Source organism: Bombina bombina, chromosome 1 (genome assembly GCF_027579735.1).
Source record: "Bombina bombina isolate aBomBom1 chromosome 1, aBomBom1.pri, whole genome shotgun sequence".
Taxonomy (NCBI): domain Eukaryota; kingdom Metazoa; phylum Chordata; class Amphibia; order Anura; family Bombinatoridae; genus Bombina; species Bombina bombina.
Genome location: NC_069499.1, coordinates 956,884,978 through 956,905,675, shown reverse-complemented (window position 1 = coordinate 956,905,675; position 20,698 = coordinate 956,884,978). Strand labels below are relative to the sequence as shown.

The 20,698-nt window shown below is 39.5% G+C and overlaps 1 protein-coding gene across 2 annotated transcripts in view; it reads right to left on the bottom strand.

The window, feature by feature from the left end:
* GNAS (GNAS complex locus) overlaps positions 1–20,698 on the bottom strand; it is a 1,129,774-nt gene that overhangs the window by 435,410 nt on the left and 673,666 nt on the right. For both annotated transcript variants that reach the window (XM_053705050.1, XM_053705108.1), the window contains exons 3-4: positions 18,572–18,626; positions 18,351–18,470 (exon numbers count right to left, since the gene is read on the bottom strand). In XM_053705050.1, coding sequence (XP_053561025.1) covers positions 18,351–18,470; positions 18,572–18,626 — 175 coding nt within the window. The remainder of the gene's footprint in view (positions 1–18,350; positions 18,471–18,571; positions 18,627–20,698) is intronic.

Genomic DNA, 20,698 nt, shown 5'->3' with positions numbered 1-20,698 from the left:
CATTCTTTTTTTTTTTTTTTTTTTGTGATGTTATTGATGGAGGAGTGTGATTAATAAAAATTTATTTCAATTAAATAAGGGGCCACTGCTATGCACCCGGCCTTAGGACCGCCAGAAGCGACCCTAGAACCTTCGTAAAGATTCTTGGGGCTGTAGCTAATCCAAAGGGAAGAGCTACAAACTGGTAATGCCTGTCTAGAAAGGCAAACCTGAGAAACAGATGATGATCTTTGTGTATCGGAATGTGAAGATAAGCATCCTTTAGATCCACTGTAGTCATATATTGACCCTCCTGGATCATAGGTAGGATGGTACGAATAGTCTCCATCTTGAATGATTGAATTTGTTTAAGATCTTTAGATCCAAAATTGGTCTGAAGGTTCCCTCTTTTCTTGGAACCACAAACAGATTTGAGTAAAAACCCTGTCCCTGTTCCTCCTTTGGAACTGGATGGATCACTCCCATAACTAGGTGGTCTCGTATACAGTGTAAGAATGCCTCTCTCTTTATCTGGTTTGCAGATAATTGTGAAAGGTGAAATCTCCCTTTTGGGGGGGAAGCTTTGAAGTCCAGAAGATATCCCTGGGATATAATTTCCAACGCCCAGGGATCCTGAACATCTCTTGCCCACGCCTGGGCGAAGAGTGAAAGTCTGCCCCCTACTAGATCCGTTACCGGATAGGGGGCCGTTCCTTCATGCTGTCTTAGAGACAGCAGCAGGCTTTTTGGCCTGATACCTTTGTTCCAGGTCTGGTTTGGCCTCCAGACCGTCTTGGACTGAGCAAAAGTTCCCTCTTGTTTTGCATTAGAGGAAGTTGATGCCGTACCTGCCTTGAAGTTTCGAAAGGCACGAAAATTAGACTGTTTGGCCCTTGCTTTAGACCTGTCCTGAGGAAGGGCATGTCCTTTTCCTCCAGTGATATCAGCAATAATGTCCTTCAAACCAGGCCCGAATAGGGTCTGCCCCTTGAAGGGAATGTTAAGCAGCTTAGATTTTGAAGTCACATCAGCTGACCATGATTTAAGCCATAGCGCCCTGCGTGCCTGTATATCAAAACCAGAATTCTTAGCCGTTAATTTAGTCAAATGAACAATGGCATCAGAAACAAAAGAATTGGCTAGCTTAAGTGCTCTAAGTTTGCCAAGTATGTCATCCAATGGAGTCGCTACCTGTAAAGCCTCTTCCAGAGACTCAAACCAGAACGCCGCAGCAGAAGTGACAGGAGCAATGCATGCAAGGGGCTGTAGGATAAAACCTTGTTGAATAAACATTTTCTTAAGGTAACCTAATTTATTTATCCATTGGATCTGAAAAAGCACAACTGTCCGACAGGGATAGTAGTACGCTTTGCTAGAGTAGAAACTGCTCCCTCCACCTTAGGGACTGTCTGCCATAAGTCCCGTGTGGTGGCGTCTATTGGAAACATTTTTCTAAAAATAGGAGGGGGAAGAGAACGGCACACCTGGTCTATCCCATTCCTTAGTAATAATTTCTGTAAACCTTTTAGGTATTGGAAAAACATCAGTACACACCGGCACTGCATAGTATTTATCCAGTCTACACAATTTCTCTGGCACTGCAATTGTGTCACAGTCATTCAGAGCAGCTAAAACCTCCCTGAGCAATACGCGGAGGTGTTCAAGCTTAAATCTAAATGTAGAAATATCAGAATCAGGTATCTTTCCTGAGTCAGAAACATCACCCACAGAATGAAGCTCTCCTTCCTCAGCTTCTGCATATTGTGAGGCAGTATCAGACATGGTTCTTAAAGCGTCACTATGCTCTGCATTTCGTCTAACCCCAGAGCTATCTCGCTTACCTCTAAATTCAGGTAGTCTGGCAAATACCGCTGACAGTGTATTATCCATGACTGCCGCCATGTCTTGTAAAGTAATCGCTATTGGCGCCCTAGATGTACTTGGCGCCATTTGTGCGTGAGTCCCTTGAGCGTGAGTCAAAGGATCCGACACGTTGGGAGAGTTAGTCGGCATAAATTCCCCCTCATCAGATTCCTCTGGTGATAAATTTTTTAAAGACAAAATATGATCTTTATTGCTTAAAGTGAAATCAGTACATTTGGTACACATTCTAAGAGGGGGGTTCCACCATGGCTTTTAAACATAAAGGAGTTTCCTCTATGTCAGACATGTTTGTACAGACTAGCAATGAGACTAGCAAGCTTGGATAAAACTTTAAATCAAGTTAACAAGCAAATATAAAAAAAACGGTACTGTGCCTTTAAGAGAATCAAATTTTGTCAAAAAAACCAGTGAAAAAAGGCAGTAAATCAAACGAAATTTTTACAGTGTATGCAATAAGCTAACAGAGCATTGCACCCACTTGCAAATGGATGATTAACCCCTTAGTTCAAAAAACGAATAAAAAAAACGATTTAGACGTTATTTTAACAGTCACAACAAACTGCCACAGCTCTGCTGTGGCCCTACCTTCCCCAATAAACGACTTTGGGCCCTTTAGAGATGTCCTGTAGCATTCAGGGGACTTCTGATGAAAACTGGATGTCTCAGTCTGTAATTTTAACTGCGCAAAAAAAAGCGCTAAAATAGGCCCCTCCCACTCATACTACAACAGTGGAAAGCCTCAGGAAACTGTTTCTAGGCAAAAATAAAGCCAGCCATGTGGAAAAAACTAGGCCCCAATAAAGTTTTATCACCAAAGCATATATAAAAACGATTAAACATGCCAGCAAACGTTTTATATTGCATTTTTATAAGGGTATTACCCCTGAGAATAAGCATGATACCAGTCGCTATTAAATCACTGTATTCAGGCTTACTTACATTAATCCGGTATCAGCAGCATTTTCTAGCATTTCCAATTCTAGAAAAAAATTGTAACTGCACATACCTCACAGCAGAGTAAACTGCACGCCATTCTCCCGCTGAAGTTACCTCTCTCCTCAGACATATGTGAGAACAGCAATGGATCTTAGTTACAACCTGCTAAGATCATAGAAAACTCAGGCAGATTCTTCTTCTATTTACTGCCTGAGATAAAATAGTACAACTCCGGTACCATTTAAAAATAAACTTTTGATTGAAGAAAAAAAACTATTTTTCACCACTCTCTCTTACTACCTCCATGCTTGTTGAGAGTTGCACAAGAGAATGACTGGATATGGCAGTTAGGGGAGGAGCTATATAACAGCTCTGCTGTGGGTGTCCTCTTGCAACTTCCTGTTGGGAATGAGAATATCCCACAAGTAATGGATGATCCGTGGACTGGATACACCTTACAAGAGGAAAAAAAATAATTTATACATATATATATATATACATATATATATATTTTTATATATATATATATATATATATATATATATATATATATATATATATATATATATATATATATATATATATTTTTTTTTTTTTACCCCACTTCCTTTTATTCTTCTTGCTCTCTTTATATTAGAGAGCTATGCTGTTTGATTTATTGCCTTTTTTTTTTTTTTTTAGCATAAGCATTTTTTTCCCATTCCTGAAACTGCTATATGAGGAAATTGAATATTTTGTTTAAATGTTAATTTTTTTTCCTATTACATTTTGCAAGACTCATCCTGACTCTGAGGTTACTGTAGAAACTAAGAATCCCTGAACACATTTCTTCAACAAGCCAAGTATGTTTTTTATTGTCAAGCTGATGTTATTCTCTTCAGCTCAATTATTTGGCATTTATTTATCTTATTTCATGCTGATATTGTTTCTATATGTACAAAAACATTTACTGTTTTTAATTTTTCAGTTTAAAGTAGCTGATTAATTCTGCAGATTTCACATGTTATTACTGAAATCATATTAGAGCTGCAACAACTAATCGGCATAATCAATAATAATCGATTATGAAAATAGCTGTCAACAAATCTCATAATCGATTAATCGATTAGTTGGTTTGCAATTAGTTGGTCTGTGCACAACACCAGCTGCTTCACTCCAATGAACTCCTGCATATGGTATTGTGTTTTATGGTTATGTCCTTAGACTAAAGGACGTCTACTTTTCACTTTTTCAGGACAGTATACGTTTACAACTACCCCTGGCTTATGTGCAACCCAGATATAATAGTCATCATTTGGATTGTTTATATTAAATCTGGTGATTTGGAACTATGCTTTTCATGATATAGTGCCAAGCTGCTTGTTTACACCTTGCCCCTAGATTGATGGGAGTTATTTAAATTGATGTGCACTATTATCTGTTTGCACAATTATTAGCGTATTGCTTGCTATTGCTGATTATATGTACTGTAAAAATAAATGTGTAAGGCTTTGTCCTGTTATTGATATACAGTCCTTAGCGCTTTTGATCGTGTTTTTTATTGTTTTTTTTTATATTTTTAATAAATTGTGATAATATGTACCAGATTCAACCTTTATAAGTATGTATTCGTTATTTTTAGAGCGGACTAGATATTTCCCCTAACCTTATAGCTGGTTATTTACCATTGCATATAGATATTCAAGATATTTTTATGTTAGAATGAAGTCAAGGGTTACTTTATTGAAAAGCCCCTTGCCAAGGTAGAAAACACTTAGCATTGGTGGAGAGCTAACAAAGATAAATATCCCACTTTGGTGAAATTGGCAAAACCCTATGTATACACCTCAACAGCCTTTTCTCTGCTGCAGGAAATATAGCTGCAAACAGAGAACCAGCATGTGGACAGGTTGAGATTTTTGCATTTCAATGCAAAGTTTCTGAAAGAGTGAATAACAGAAAGTTATTAACAGTGATAGTCTAACTCTAGTTCTACCTCTTTTCAAACAGTTTGTGGTTTTGTTTTGTTTAATTATAAAACTGTGCTCTGCTGCTTAAAAATTGAAGAAACAGTTGTGTTAATGTAAAGTTTTCGTCTGAAGATTATATTTGTAACACTCATTATGTGGATTTTATTTACAACATAGAAAACTATTATTGATTCTTTTTTTATCCGATTAGTCGATTAATCGAAAAAATAATCGGCCGATTAATAGATTATGAAAATAATCGTTAGTTGCAGCCCTAAATCATATTATAAGGTCTTTCCAAAACCGTTATAAGATTTAATAAATTTTGTTTTGACAGCAAACTTATTTTTTTCTACTGATAAGTATTTCTTTGGCTCGAAGGATCCTGCATCAGAGAGAGACTGTATTTGACAAAATCAACTTTATATTTGAAAAAATGTTGGTCTTTATTGTGGAAGTTTTGATAATTTTAGGTATTAGGAGTCTAGTCCTCCTATTAAAGATGTTATATTCATTAAAATATTTCTTTAAATTGCTCCTGAGGTTTTTTTCCTATTCTAGATACTATCTATGATATGTTTGCTAGAATGGTTTAAACCGTATTCCTTTTTTGGGAATGTACTACTATTTCTATGAAAGTTAGTACTTATTTTCAGGATCTTTTTAAGTTTCAATCTTATCTTAAAAGAGCATATTTACATACTGTTTATATTCTTAGTGCAGCTATATCTATGATTGTCATTGCTGCTCTCTCAACTTTATTGTTGGACAGTTAGTATAAGCAGTTTTCAGATTCTGAAGTATATAACACTGTTTATTTACTTTGAAATGTATTGATTTTATTTATGATACTATATTTGTTGTCATTTAAGATTATTTTCAAATCTTTGTTTTTAGCTTTTCTATTTAGAAGAGCTTGAATTTTGACATGGTCTAAATATATTTTATTATCTCTATCTTATTAGGATAATAATTTGTTTTGATTTCTATTATCTCCACTATATCTGGAGGGGGTAAAAGTTTTTTTTCTGCCCTACGTTTGGCCGGTGAAGTAGATCAGTTGGTAAATGCCCCGACTACAAAAGCTTGTTCTAAGATCCAAGGGTCACAGTTTCATATCCGGCAGGGTCGATGCAGGCCTTCGGTCTTTTGAGGTTATTAAAATGTGTACCATTTATTTTAGTAATAATAATAATAACTATTACTATTCAGCTGCCAATTTGGTCAACTCAGAGTGCTGAAAAGCTTTCCTATGTAGGGATTCTAACTTCCTATCTAAAGGGCCTTTAAATGAAGAACTACCTTGCAAAGGAATAGTAGTACACATAGCCAAAATAGAATAGGCCCCATACACTTTGGGAATAGTTTCCCAAAGCTCAATATTAGAAACATGTAATGTATACATTTTCTTACACCTTGCCGAAGGATTAAAAGGAATACCAGGTTTAGCCCAATCTCTGGAAATACTCTCAGAGACTGCATCAAAGATAGAAAATACATCTGGAGATTTAGTCATAGGATCTAAAACAGTATCTAAACTATTAACAAGCAAATCCCCATCTACTTTAGGATATTTAACCTCTGAAGCAAAGCTTCTTTTAAAAGTGAACGGATATGCTCAATTTTAAAAGAATAAAAGGATGTGAAGAAGCGCTCTGATCATCTGAACAAACCTCCTCCTTCAAGAATACAGCAGCTTCATGATTATAAACTCACTCAGAAAGAAGGTAAATTCTGAACAGACCTTATACGCTTACTTAGAGGCATGACTACCAATATTTCAGACACAGTGGATTTGATAAAATCCCTAACCCCAGGGTAGTAGGATTATACTGTAAGGAAAAAAACAGAAGGACCAGTAAAACCTTTAAAGGCAAAAGCAGCACCAGAATGGTCAGAATGCATTAAAATATAACTACAAGTATTGCATAGGTTAAGCAGGAGGAACAACCGAAACTTATCTACAATACAAACATTTAACACTGGTAGAATATTGTTGAGGTGACCCAGCTTCTAAGGCAGATTTAGAAACAGAGAGATCGCTCCATAACTGCAGTAAAATAAAACAGAAGTTACACGACGAAACAACAAGCAAACGGCTAAATGGAAAGGGAAAAAATCAGTTGCCAAAAGAAAACTCTAAAAAAACAAACAAAAAAAACCTTATAGAATAGAGTCATCCATGATTTTGTGGTGTGTAATGACGTTTGCAGCAACAATCGTGAGCTTCACAGCATTAATATCGGTTATTTATAGAGCGCCAACAGATTCATCAGCGCTATAAACAAATGCAGAGTACAACAAAACAATTACAGGGATCAAATGGGTAGAGGGCCCTGCCAAGAGTTGCACTGTTGTAGTAGAAGGTGATATACAAACAGCTGGACTCTTAGGCTTACATGCTAAGGGGGTTCAGGGGATAGCAATGGAGGAGACGAACTGGTATAAAGAAAGGTTAGCATAGGTTGTATGCATCCCTGAACAGTAGAGTCTTTAGGGAGTGCTTGAAGCTTTCAAAACTAGAAGAGTCTCTTGTGGAGCGAGGCAGAGAGTTCCACAAGATGGCAGCCAGTCTGGAGAAGTCCTGTAAACCGGAGTGTGATGAGGTGACGAGAGGAGGAGAGTAGGTCATGAGCATAGCGAAGGGGACGGGAGGGAGAGGGAGAGACAAGGTCTGAGATATAGGGGGGAGCAGTGCAGTTGAGGTCTTCGTATGTTACAGTGAGAATTTTGTAACATACTAGAGGCAAGAGGAAGGCAATGAAGGGATTGGCAAAGAGGTGCAGTAGATGAAGAGCGACGTGTAAGGAAGATGAGTCTGGCAGAGGCATTCATTATGGATTGTAAAGGAGCTAGGTGGCAGGTGGGGAGACCAGAGAGGACAGAGTTGCAGTAATCGAGGTGGGAAAGAATGAGAGAGTGGATTAAAATCTTAGTTGTGTCTTGTCTAAGGAAGTGTCCAATTTAAGAGATGTGTTCAACGTGGAAGCGGCAGGCTTTAGCCAAGGACTGAATGTGAGTGAAAGAACCGAGTCAAATGTGACCCTGAGACATCAGGCATGTGGGGTAGGGATAATGATGGAGTTGTCGACAGTTATAGAGAGATTGGGGGTGGAGATTTTTGAAGAAGGGGGGAAAATAAGGAGCTCAGTTTTGGAGAGATTTAGCTTGAGGTAGTGAGAGGACATCCAGTTAGAGATGTGAGAAAGACAGTTAGTGACACAGGTTAGCAAGGAAGGAGATAGGTCTGGTGCAGAGAAGTAGATTTGGGTGTTGTCGGCATACAAGTGATATTGTAAACCGTGGGACTTTATTAGGAAACCTAGTGATGACGTGTAGATTGAGAAGAGAAGGGGACCGAGGACAGAGCCTTGCGGTACTCAGACAGAAAGTGGTGACGGGACAGAGGAGGCCCCAGAGAAGGCTACACTAAAAGGTACGGTTTGACAGGTAGGAAGAGAGCCACGAGAGGGCTGTGTCACAGATGCCGTAGGATTGGAGGGTTTGGAGCAAAAGAAGGTGGTCAACAGTGTCAAAGGCTGCGGACAGATCAAAGAGGATAAGCAGAGAAAAGTTGCCTTTTGATTTTGCTGTAAATAGGTCGTTGGTAACCTTAACAATAGCTGTCTCTGTGGAGTGATAGTTACAAAATCCAGATTGCAGTGGGTCAAGGAGGGAGTTTATTGTAAGGAAATGGGATAGGCGTGCATAAACTAGTTTTTCGAGATGCTTTGAGGCAAGAGGGAGGAGGGAAATAGGGCGGTAGTTGGATGGGGAGGTAGGATCAAGGGAAGGTTTTTTGAGGATAGGTGTGACCAGTGCATGTTTCAGTGATGAGGGAAATATACCGGTCCTGAGGGAGACTTTGAAAGCGTGTGTGTGAGTATAGGGGTAAGGTTAGCAGAGAGGGAGGGTAGTAGCTGTGAGGGGATAAGGTCAAAAGGACAGGTAGTGAGGTGAGAGCGCAGTATAAGTGCCAAAACTTCTTCCTCAGTAACAGGGGAGAATGAGCTAAGTTTAAGGTTATGTGGGTAGTGGTTGATTGAGAGCATTTGAGGGGGTGAGAGAATGGAATTATGTTGAGAGCTGATTTCATTTCTGATGGAGTCGATTTTGTTATTGAAGTGGCTGGCAAAGTCTTGAGCTGACAGAGAAGTTGTATTAGGAGGTGGGGGAGGGCAGAGAAGGGTATTGAAAGTGGAGAACAGACGTTTTGGGTTTGAAGAAAGATTAGAGATAAGAGTAGAGAAGTAGTGTTGCTTATGGAGATTAAGGGCAGAATAGTAGGAATTCAAGATGAATTTGTAATGTTGAAAATTAGCTGAACTCCTAGATTTTCTCCAGTGCCACTCAGCAGTATGGGAACATCTGGGTAGGTACCGTGTCAGAGGAGTATGCCAGGGCTGAGGATGAGTGTGTGATTTCCGAGCTATGGTAAGAGGGGCCAGATTGTCAAGGACGGATGTAAGGGTGGAATTATAGTGGCAGATAGATTGGTCAGGGAAGGAAAAGGAGGAGAAGGATGAGAGGAGATGTTTGAGGGAACTAGCAAGCTGTTGCTTATCTAATGACATAATGCTTCTGTGAAGTTTGGTGTGAGGAGTAGAAGGAGGGAGAGTTGTAGGGAGGGATGATATGTTGCAAGTAAGGAGATGGTGGTCAGAAAGGGGGAGTTTGTGAAGTTTGAGGGAGTGCATCGACAGCTAAAGATCAGGTCAAGGGAGTGACCGTCTGTGTGAGTGGGAGAATCAGTCCATTGTGATAAACCGAAAGAGGAAGTGAGTTGCAGAAGTTGGTTTTACAGATGAGGCAGTGGGATTGTCAAGAGGGATGTTGAAGTCGCCAAGAATGAGGGAAGGGGTGTCTGAGGAAAGGAAATAAAGTAGCCAGGCAGCCAAGTGATCTAGAAATTGAGTTGAGGAGCCAGGGGACGGTATATGACTGCAACACATATAGAAAGAGGAGAGAATAAGCAAATCATGTGGGTTTCGAATGAGGAAAATGTGAGGGAAGAGATGGGATGTATTTGTTGAAAGGTGCAACGAGAGGAAAGTAAAATACCTACATCAGCTTCTCCGTCCAGCATTGCGGCCTGTATCAGTTAAAGGCCTGCAGGCTATAGCAGTGTCACTATCCCACCAAATGGTGGGCGTTCCAGCAAGATATTAAAGCCAAATTTTTTTTCTTTTATGATTCAGATAGAGCATGCAATTTTAAGCAACTTTCTAATTTACTCCTATTATCAATTTTTCTTTGTTCTCTTGCTATCTTTATTTAAAAAGCAGGAATGTGATGCATAGGAGCTGGCCCATTTTTGGTTGAGAACCTGGGTTATGCATTCTTATTGGTGGGTAAATGCAAGCCTCCAATAAGCAAGCGCTATCCATGGTGCTGAACCTAAAATGGGCTGGCTGCTAACATTTACATTCCTGCTTTTAAAATAAAGATGGCAAGAGAAAGAAGAAAAAAAGTAAATTTATGCTTACCTGATAAATTAATTTCTTCTATGGTACGACGAGTCCACGGATTCATCCTTTACTTGTGGGATATTATCCTCCTGCTAACAGGAAGTGGCAAAGAGCACCACAGCAGAGCTGTCTATATAGCTCCTCCCTTAGCTCCACCACCCAATCATTCAACCAAAGGTATAGGAAGAAAAAGGAGAAACTAAAAAGATGCAGAGGTGACTGAAGTTTAAAATCAAAAAATATAATCTGTCTTAAAATGACAGGGCGAACCGTGGACTCGTCGTACCATAGAAGAAATTTATCAGGTAAGCATAAATTTACTTTTCTTCTATAAGGTACGACGAGTCCACGGATTCATCCTTTACTTGTGGGATACAATACCAAAGCTACAGGACACTGATGAACGGGAGGGACAAGACAGATGGTTAAACAGAAGGCACCACTGCTTGAAGAACTTTTCTCCCAAAAATAGCCTCCGAAGAAGCAAAAGTATCAAATTTGGAAAATTTGGAAAAGGTATGAAGCGAAGACCAAGTCGCAGCCTTACAAATCTGTTCAACAGAAGCATCATTTTCAAAAGCCCATGTGGAAGCCATCGCTCTAGTAGAGTGAGCTGTAATTCTTTCAGGAGGCTGCTGTCCAGCAGTCTCGTATGCCAAACGGATGATGTGTTTTTTAGCCAAAAAGAAAGAAAGAGAGGTAGCCGTAGCCTTTTGACCTCTACGTCTTCCAGAATAGACAACAAACAAAGAAGATGTTTGACGGAAATCTTTGGTCGCTTGCAAGTAAAACTTCAAAGCGCGAACCACGTCCAAGTTGTGCAACAGACGCCGCTCCTTAGAGGAAGGATTAGGACACAGAGAAGGAACAACAATTTCCTGATTGATATTCCTATTAGTAACAACCTTAGGAAGGAATCCAGGTTTGGTACGCAAAACTACCTTATCAGCATAGAAAACAAGATAAGGCGAGTCGCATTGCAATGCAGATAGTTCAGAAACTCTTCGAGCCGAAGAGATAGCAACTAAAAACAGAACTTTCCAAGATAGAAGCTTAATATCTATGGAATGCATAGGTTCACACGGAACACCTTGAAGAACTTTAAAAACTAAATTCAAACTACATGGCGGAGCAACAGGTTTAAACACAGGAACATCTGCCAGACGCTTGTGAAGTAGAATTGATAAAGCAGATATCTGTCCCTTTAAGGAACTAGCTGAGAGCCCCTTCTCCAATCCTTCTTGGAGAAAGGACAAAATCCTAGGAATCCTGAACTTGAGTAGCCTTTGGATTTGCACCAATAAAGATATTTACGCCATATCTTATGATACATTTTCCTAGTGACAGGCTTTCGAGACTGAATCAAGGTATCTAGGACCGACTCAGAAACCCCGCTTGGATAAAATCAAGCGTTCAATCTCCAGGCAGTCAGCCGAAGAGAAACTAGATTTGGATGCTGGAACGGTCCTGTCTCAGTGGCAGAGTCCATGGTTGAAGAGATGACATGTCCACCAGGTCTGCATACCAAGTCCTGCGTGGCCACGCAGGTGCTATCAAAATCACTGAAGCTCTCTCCTGTTTGATTCTGGCAATCAAACGAGGAAGGAGAAGAAACACATAAGCCAGGTTGAACGACCAGGGTACTGCTAGAGCATCTATCAGTACTGCCTGAGGATCCCTTGAACTGGACCCGTAACAAGGAAGTTTGGCGTTCTGACGAGACGCCATCAGATCCAATTCTGGTGTGCCCCATTGCTGAATCAATTGTGCAAACACCTCCGGATGGAGTTCCCACTCCCCCGGATGAAAAGTCTGACAACTTAGAAAATCCGCTTCCCAGTTCTCCACTCCTGGGATATAGATTGCTGATAGATGGCAAGAGTGAGTCTCTGCCCATCGAATGATTTTGGTAACCTCTATCATCGCTAGAGAACTCTTTGTTCCCCCTGATGATTGATATATGCTACAGTCGTGATATTGTCTGACTGGAATCTTATGAATCTGGCAGAGGCCACGCCTGAAGCGCGTTGAATATCGCTCACAGTTCTAGAATATTTATCGGAAGGAGAGCCGCCTCCTGATTCCACAAACCCTGTGCTTTCAGGGAATTCCAGACTGCACCCCAGCCCAATAGGCTGGCGTCCGTCGTCACTATGACCCACGCTGGCCTGCGGAAACACATTCCCTGGGACAGATGATCCTGTGACAACCACCAAAGAAGAGAGTCTCTGGTCTCTTGATCCAGATTTATCTGAGGAGATAAATCTGCATAATCCCCATTCCACTGTTTGAGCATGCATAGTTGCAGTGGTCTGAGATGCAAGCGAGCAAACGGAACTATGTCCATTGCTGCTACCATTAGTCCGATTACCTCCATACACTGAGACACTGACGGCCGAGGAATGGAATGAAGAGCTCGGCAGGTGGTTAAAATCTTTGATTTCCGGACCTCCGTCAGAAAAATTTTCATGTCCACCGAATCTATCACAGTTCCCAGGAATGAACTCTTGTAAGAGGGATAATTGAACTCTTTTTTATGCTCATCTTCCACCCGTGAGATCTTAGAAAAAACAACATGATGTCCGTGTGAGACTTGGCTAGTTGCTAAGTCGACGCCTGAATTAAGATATCGTCCAGATAAAGCGCCACTGCTATGCCCCACGGCCTTAGAACCGCCACAAGGGACCCTAGCACCTTTGTGAAATTTCTGGGAGCTGTGGCCAACCCGAAGGGAAGAGCCACAAACTTTTAATGCTTGTCCAGAAAGGCGAACCTAAGGAACTGGTGATGATCTTTGTGGATAGGGATGCGTAGGTACGCATCCTTTAAGTCCACGGTGGTCATATATTGACCCTCCTGGATCATCGGTAAAATTGTCCAAATGGTCTCCATCTTGAAGGATGGGACTCTGAGGAATTTGTTTAGGATCTTGAGATCTAAAATTGGTCTGAAGGTTCCCTCTTTTTTGGGAACCACAAACAGATTGGAGTAAAACCCCTGCCCCTGTTCTGTTTTCGGAAATGGGCGGATCACTCCCATGGTATATAGGTCTTCTACACAGCGTAAGAACGCCTCTCTTTTTGTCTGGTTTGCAGACAATTGAGAAAGATGGAATCTCCCCCTTGGAGGAGAATCTTTGAAATCTAGAAGATACCCCTGGGTTACGATTTCTAAAGCCCAGGAGTCCTGAACGTCTCTTGTCCAAGCCTGAGCAAAGAGAAAAAGTCTGCCCCCCTACTAGATCCGGTCCCGGATCGGGGGCTACCCCTTCATGCTGTCTTGGTGGCAGCAGCGGGCTTCTTGGCCTGTTTACCTTTGTTCCAAGTCTGGTTAGGTCTCCAGACTGACTTGGATTGAGCAAAATTCCCCTCTAGTTTTGCAGCAGGGGAAGAGGTAGAGGGACTACCTTTGAAGTTTCGAAAGAAACAAAAATTATTTTGTTTGGTCCTCATGTTGTCTTATCCTGAGGAAGGACATGGCCTTTCCCTCCAGTGATGTCTGAAATGATCTCTTTCAGTTCTGGCCCGAATAGGGTCTTACCTTTGAAAGGGATAGCTAAAAGCTTAGAGTTTGATGACACATCAGCAGACCAGGACTTAAGCCATAACGCTCTACGCGCTAAAATGGCAAAACCTGAATTCTTTGCCGCTAATTTAGCCAGTTGAAAAGCGGCATCTGTAATGAAAGAATTAGCTAGCTTGAGCGCCCCAATTCTATCCAGAATATCATGTAAGGGGGTCTCAACCTGAAAAGCCTCCTCCAGAGCCTAAAAACAAAAAGCATCTGCAGTAGTTACAGGAACAATGCACGCTATAGGTTGGAGAAGAAAACCCTGATGAACAAATATTTTCTTTAGGAGACCCTCTTATTTTTTTATCCATAGGATCTTTGAAAGCACAACTGTCCTCAATAGGTATAGTTGTACGCTTAGCCAGGGTAGAAATAGTTCCCTCCACCTTAGGGACCGTCTGCCACGAGTCCCGCATGGTGTCTGATATGGGAAACATTTTCTTAAAAACATCCGGTAACGCTGACATTTTTGGCGCAAAACGTCAAAAAATGACGCAATCACGAACAACTTCTGGCGTTAAGTATGACGCCGGAAATGACCAAAAACATTTTGAGCCAATAAAGTCCGCGCCAAGAATGACGCAATAAATTGAAGCATTTTCAGCCCCCGCGAGCCTAACAGCCCACAGGGAAAAACAGTCAATTTGAAAAAAATTTTAAGGTAAGAAAAAATTGATTATTCATATGCATTAACCCAAATAATGAAACTGACTTGTCTGAAATAAGGAATATTGATCATCCTGAATCAAGGCAAATATAAGTTTAAAGACATATATTTAGAACTTTATATAAAAGTGCCCAACCATAGCTTAGAGTGTCACAAAAAATAAGACTTACTTACCCCAGGACACTCATCTACATATAGTAGATAGCCAAACCAGCACTGAAACGAGAATCAGTAGAGGTAATGGTATATAAGAGTATATCGTCGATCTGAAAAGGGAGGTAAGAGATGAATCTCTACGACCGATAACAGAGAACCTATGAAATAGATCCCGTAGAAGGAGACCATTGAATTCAAATAGGCAATACTCTCTTCACATCCCTCTGACATTCACTGCACTCTGAGAGGAAAACCGGGCTCCAGCCTGCTGTGAAGCGCATATCAATGTAGAATCTAGCACAAACTTACTTCACCACCTCCACGGGAGGCAAAGTTTGTAAAACTGAATTGTGGGTGTGGTGAGGGGTGTATTTATAGGCATTTTGAGGTTTGGGAAACTTTGCCCCTCCTGGTAGGAATGTATATCCCATACGTCACTAGCTCATGGACTCTTGCTAATTACGTGAAAGAAATAACAATCTTAAAAAACGGTACTGCGCCTTTAAGAGAAACAAAGCATACACGTTCTGCAAAACTGCTTTAAAATGCACCAATCTTCAAATTTTTGATATCAGACTCAATTTCTGTAGTTAAGTTTGCCCCACACGAAAAACAAACATTTAACCCTTTATTGTGCAAACCGGATTGATAATAAGGCCTAAAAAAAAACACCCCCAGCACCTCGTCACAGCCCTGCTGTGGCGCCTACCTGCCCTCAGGGATTGAAAAAAATGGGGTTAAAGCTTCGATTTGGCCCAAAATTTCCACAAGGGCCCTCAGGAGTTGGAGCTTGCTGCTTGCTAAGTGAATAGAACTGCGCATCTGAGGCGCGAAAATAGGCCCCGCCCATCTCACTCTATGTCTTTACAGCCTCAAAGAACCGCACCAGAGCGGTTTTAAACTAGCCATATGGGTTCTGAGACCCAAAAAATAAGCCAAGTGTACCCTCAAAATTGCCAAAAAAAACGTTAACAGCACTCCCAGTTCACAAAACGTTTGCCCACAAACATTCAAAAACTCAGTGTCAACCATTTTTTAATTAGCCCCTTATAGCTCTTAGGATTACTGCTTACCCTTACCCTCATGGGGATACTGTCAGCCTTTCTGAAATACACAGTCTCTCCAGAAAAAGTGACTGAACATACCTCACTGCTGTATAGCATGAAAACGTTCCTCACACTAAAGTGGGAACTGCTCTGGATCTTAGTGACAAATGCTAAGATCATCCTCCTCCAGGCAGAAGTCTTCATCCATCTGCTGCCTGAGAGTAAATAGTACACACCGGTACCATTTAAAACAACAAACTCTTGCTTGAAGAAATTAAAAACTAATATTATATCACCTCTTTCACCTTCCTAGTACTTAGATTAGGAAAAGAGAATGACTGGGGGGTGGAGCTAAGGGAGGAGCTATATAGACAGCTCTACTGTGGTGCTCTTTGCCACTTCCTGTTAGCAGAAGGATAATATCCCACAAGTAAAGGATGAATCTGTGGACTCGTCGTACCTTATAGAAGAAATAGTAGGAGTAAATTAGAAAGTTGCTTAAAATTTCATGCTCTATCTGAATCATGAAAGAAAAAATTTGGGTTCAGCATCCCTTTAAGTAACCGGACAGGTAACTAGGTCTGGTACGCCGTATTATAAACACCTCTGTGAGTCTGGGTGTCGTAGGGTCCATACATTAGGACAAAATGTTTGTCTCAGTCCTGCACACCAGCGTGCCTGAAACGCACAACTCTCAGCCGTATGCCTGAAATATGGCTGGATACCCAGTACACCGGTCTGCTTATCGCATGTTACTGCCTGCTTTAAAGGGGCTGGAATGTGCACAGTGAATTTTTTTTTAGACACAGGGACAAGACTCAACACCACCTCTCTATTAGACAAGTTGCCATCAGAGAGGGGACACACCATATTATCAGACAGGGGATTTAGGTTAGACTGGAAAGAGGCATGGGAGACCCAGCATCAACCAGTATTTATATACGGTACATATATACATATACACCAATGCTGGTATATACTCAATATTGAGATTTATAAGGTTATATGATCCCTGACTCTCAATGAAAGCCAATCCATGTTAAACATTCTTCTTTATATGGCACCTCTCTCTGCCTACCTTCATGAAATGAGGCAAAGAACTGCTGGGAGGGTATGAGAAGTAGGAGGGGTATGTTATAGCTGTGTTTGCCTCATCCTGGTGGCCAGGTAGAGTAATTCCCATAGGTTAAGAATGTTCTCGTGAATTGTCACTGCCAATAGAAGGAAAGCAAGATGGTCTAATTAAAGTATTTAGTTGGATTCATTGGAATAGGTTGTTATAGTCTTAATTTTACTGCTTTAGGACAAATAACTGCTGTGGACACAAAATATACTTTGCAAATTAGATGGCGCTGATGCTGCCACCATGAGACTCACAGCTTTCAAGTACTGAGGAAGAAAAGCCTGAGGCAGGGGCTGCAAAATCCGAAAAGCAGACTGAAGCTTGAGCTTGCATTAATTTGTCAATAACAGCCGCAGGCAAGCCGAATCTATTATCGAAGTGGCGTCACCTCTTTGCAATAGTTATTTTTACAGTATGAGTCCACTGCCAAGAAAGAAAAGAATTTATTAGGTAAGCATAAATTATGTTTTTCCTTAAGTTTATCAAGTGGGGTATACAGATACTTACGTGAAAATCCCCCCTTATGGTAGCCAAAACGCTTCAGAGAAATGAAAATGAAACAGGAGATGGGCACAGTACACAACACAAAATAACAAACGTTTGCCCACAGAGACTTAATTTAGAATAGTATACGGTCTGTAACTATAATTTAAAACTGCACAGAATTGTATAATAGTGGCTATGATGAACACTTCACAGTGTGCCTGCTAACAGCCTATGTGCTGTAAAAAGAGATAGATACCTACCCCGTAGCTGATCTCTCCACTGATTTTACCCTGAATACAGTATACAGGAACAGTAGATTGCCCATCCAGTACTGTAACATACAGTAGAGGATATATGGAGGGAGTACATCTTCATGGCCAAACAGGAGAAGGCTAAGGGACACCTGTGGCATATTTGTGGTCACAACTCCTGCAAGGAGATTTACATTGCACAGCCAGTACTCTACTATGTCCCTCTCTTCCAAATTGTGCCTGCCTTATGAGAAAAAATTTTTTGATTAATATCCCTGCAAATCTTTAATAAAATCCTTAACACTTCTATCTTCGCCTTCTCCTTGAACGAGGCAAAGAAATCCTGGGAGAATCAGGGAACTAGGAGGGATATTAAAGCTCTTGGTGTAGGGTGTCTTTGCCGCCTCCTAGTAGCCAGGTGATGTATTTGTACCAGTAAGGAATTGTGGACTTCCACCACCACAAGAAAGAAAATATTTTTTTACAGTAAACTGTGTCTCTAATAAAAAAAGGAAATTAGTTTGTATCTTTCTTTGCAGTAAAAAAAAAAAACATGTTTTCATCTTGCAATCACCCTGCAAAACTGTACAGAGAAGAAAAAGTAGATACTGATATATTTGAAAAAGGGATTACATACATATTTTAGCTAAAATTTAAAAGATCTGTGATGGTATGAGAGATGGTATTTTTATTTCACACTCATATGATTCTATGATTTATTTTTTAGCGCAAGCTTTAGTGGTCAAGCAAGATATAAAAAAATGACATCCACTAGCACAAAAAGATTGGTGTTTAAATGAAGCAAAACCCCTCAAGAGACAACCCTTGAACTTACTGGTGAGAAGTCAAAATCTTTATGACTTGGTAAACTTAAGACGTAGTCAATTCGGAACTGGTTGTCTGGATTTGCTAGTTCAACTGGAGGTGATAAACAGCTCATTGCTGCAACTATAGTCTAGAAGTGGGAGAAAAAATAAATAAATACATAAAAAGACCAACGAAACTAAAACGTTATTAAGCTTATAAGCTTTAAAGTGTGCAGACGGGGGTTCTTACCTCTATAGCTTCCTTAATGTTATTTTTTATATCTTGCACTTTGATTTTTTTCTCCCTAGAAGGAGGAAAAAAAAGAAAAAGTTTTTGTCAGACAAAAAATATTGTTAGGCAAGGTAATTTAAAAACTAACATAACATTTTTTTTATAAATAATAAAAAAAAAACACAAACAGAACAAGATATTGTTAAAAGGTGCACTAACATGTTAAGAAACTGAAGTAACTGTATAATAAAGGTTTCTTTATTTGCTTATGGAATCAAAAATAAAAACAAAATCTAAAATTTTAAATACATTTCTTCACACTCTATACACATTTGTAATCTAGCATATTCTTCATTCTTAGAGTAGATTTTTGCAGTGTCTCATTTCTATCTTTGGGACCAATCGCAATCCTTTAGAAAAAATTCTCAAATGATTTATGTACAAAACTACCTGTAGAATTTAATGGAGATTTTCTGTAGAAAATATTTTTTCTAAAGAATTGTGATCAACCCCTTTATTTGGGGTGAAAACACAACACCAAAATCCACCACAAACTAGGTTGTCAACACACTAGGATGTTCAAATAATTCCACTATGCAACTTTTTTGTTCTTCTCCAATATTCCTAAACAACGCTTTCCAGATAAATTTATGTCTAGTGAGAGAACATGAGCCATTACTCCTGGGATTCAACTCTTGGCCACTCAGAGGAGGCAAAGGACTTCCAAAATTCTAAGAGTAATTAAAGGGACACTGAACCCAATTTTTTTTCTTCTGTGATTCAGATAGAGCAGTGATTTTTAACCTTTTTTTGCCGTGGCACACTTTTTTACATTAAAAAATCCTGGGGCACACCACCATCCCAAAATTTTTTAAAAATTTACACATTGTAGCCTAATACAGCATATATATATATACACATACACACAAACACACACATACTGTATGTATTGTGCTGTTATGCCATGCCTCCTACAAACTACCCCTGCACTGGGAGTAAAAAACAAGCAAAGTTTAAAAAATATGTCACACTGTTGTCAGTCTGCCGTGGCACACCTGAGGATCTCTCATGGCACACTGGTTAAAAAACACTGAGATAGAGCATGACATTTTTAGTAACTTTCTAATTTACTCCTATTATCAAATTTTCTTTATTCTCTTGGTATCTTTATTTGAAATGCAAGAATGTAAGTTTAGATGCCGGCCCATTTTTGGTGAACAACCTGGTTTGTACATGCTCATTGGTGGATTCATTCATCCACCAATAGAAACGTGCTGTACAGAGTCTGAACCAAAAAAAAAAAAAAGCTTAGATGCCTTCTTTTTTAAATAAAGATAGCAAGAGAACAAAGAAAAATTAATAGCAGTAAATTAGAAAGTTGCTTAAAATTGCATGCTCTATCTGAATCATGAAAGAAAAAATATGGGTTCCTTAAATCCCTCCCACCTCTCTGGTATGCCAGTCTTGCATATAGCTAAGAATTAGGAAGTAGAAAAAATGTGGTGCAAACTATAACTCCCACCAGAAATAAATTGTATATACATTAAGTAAAAGTTGGTTTCTTGTTTACCCTTACCACCATGAAAGAAATGAATCAGGAAAACATACATTTTTGTGAGAGTCCATGAGCCATTACACCTGGGGAATATATATATATATATATATATATATATATATATATATATATATATATATATATATATATATAGTTTTCAAACATTAAATATATATACCTCAGACTGTATAAATATCTGTACATGGATTTAAGAAATGCCTTTCAGACTTGTAAAAAATTAAATGAATATCTGCAAAGAGATGAATAAATGTTTGACATTTTTAACATTATTTACTTCATTTCAGACCTGCATCTGGTGTTTCATGCATTCAAAAATTATTAGAAATATGAAATATACTGTATTCCTATTAAGATACAATACAATGCCAGACATCTAAGGGACAAAATGGGATATATATACTGAATTTAATGAATAGCTGTATGGTAGATGCATAAATGCTTGTTTCAAAATGGTAACATGTTTCTTTATTTTACAGACAGCAAGATGTCCTATGAATATTAGCCATAAACATGGATATATGTGGATATTTTCTATTTTAACATAGAAATTGATAAAATACTGGTGTTTG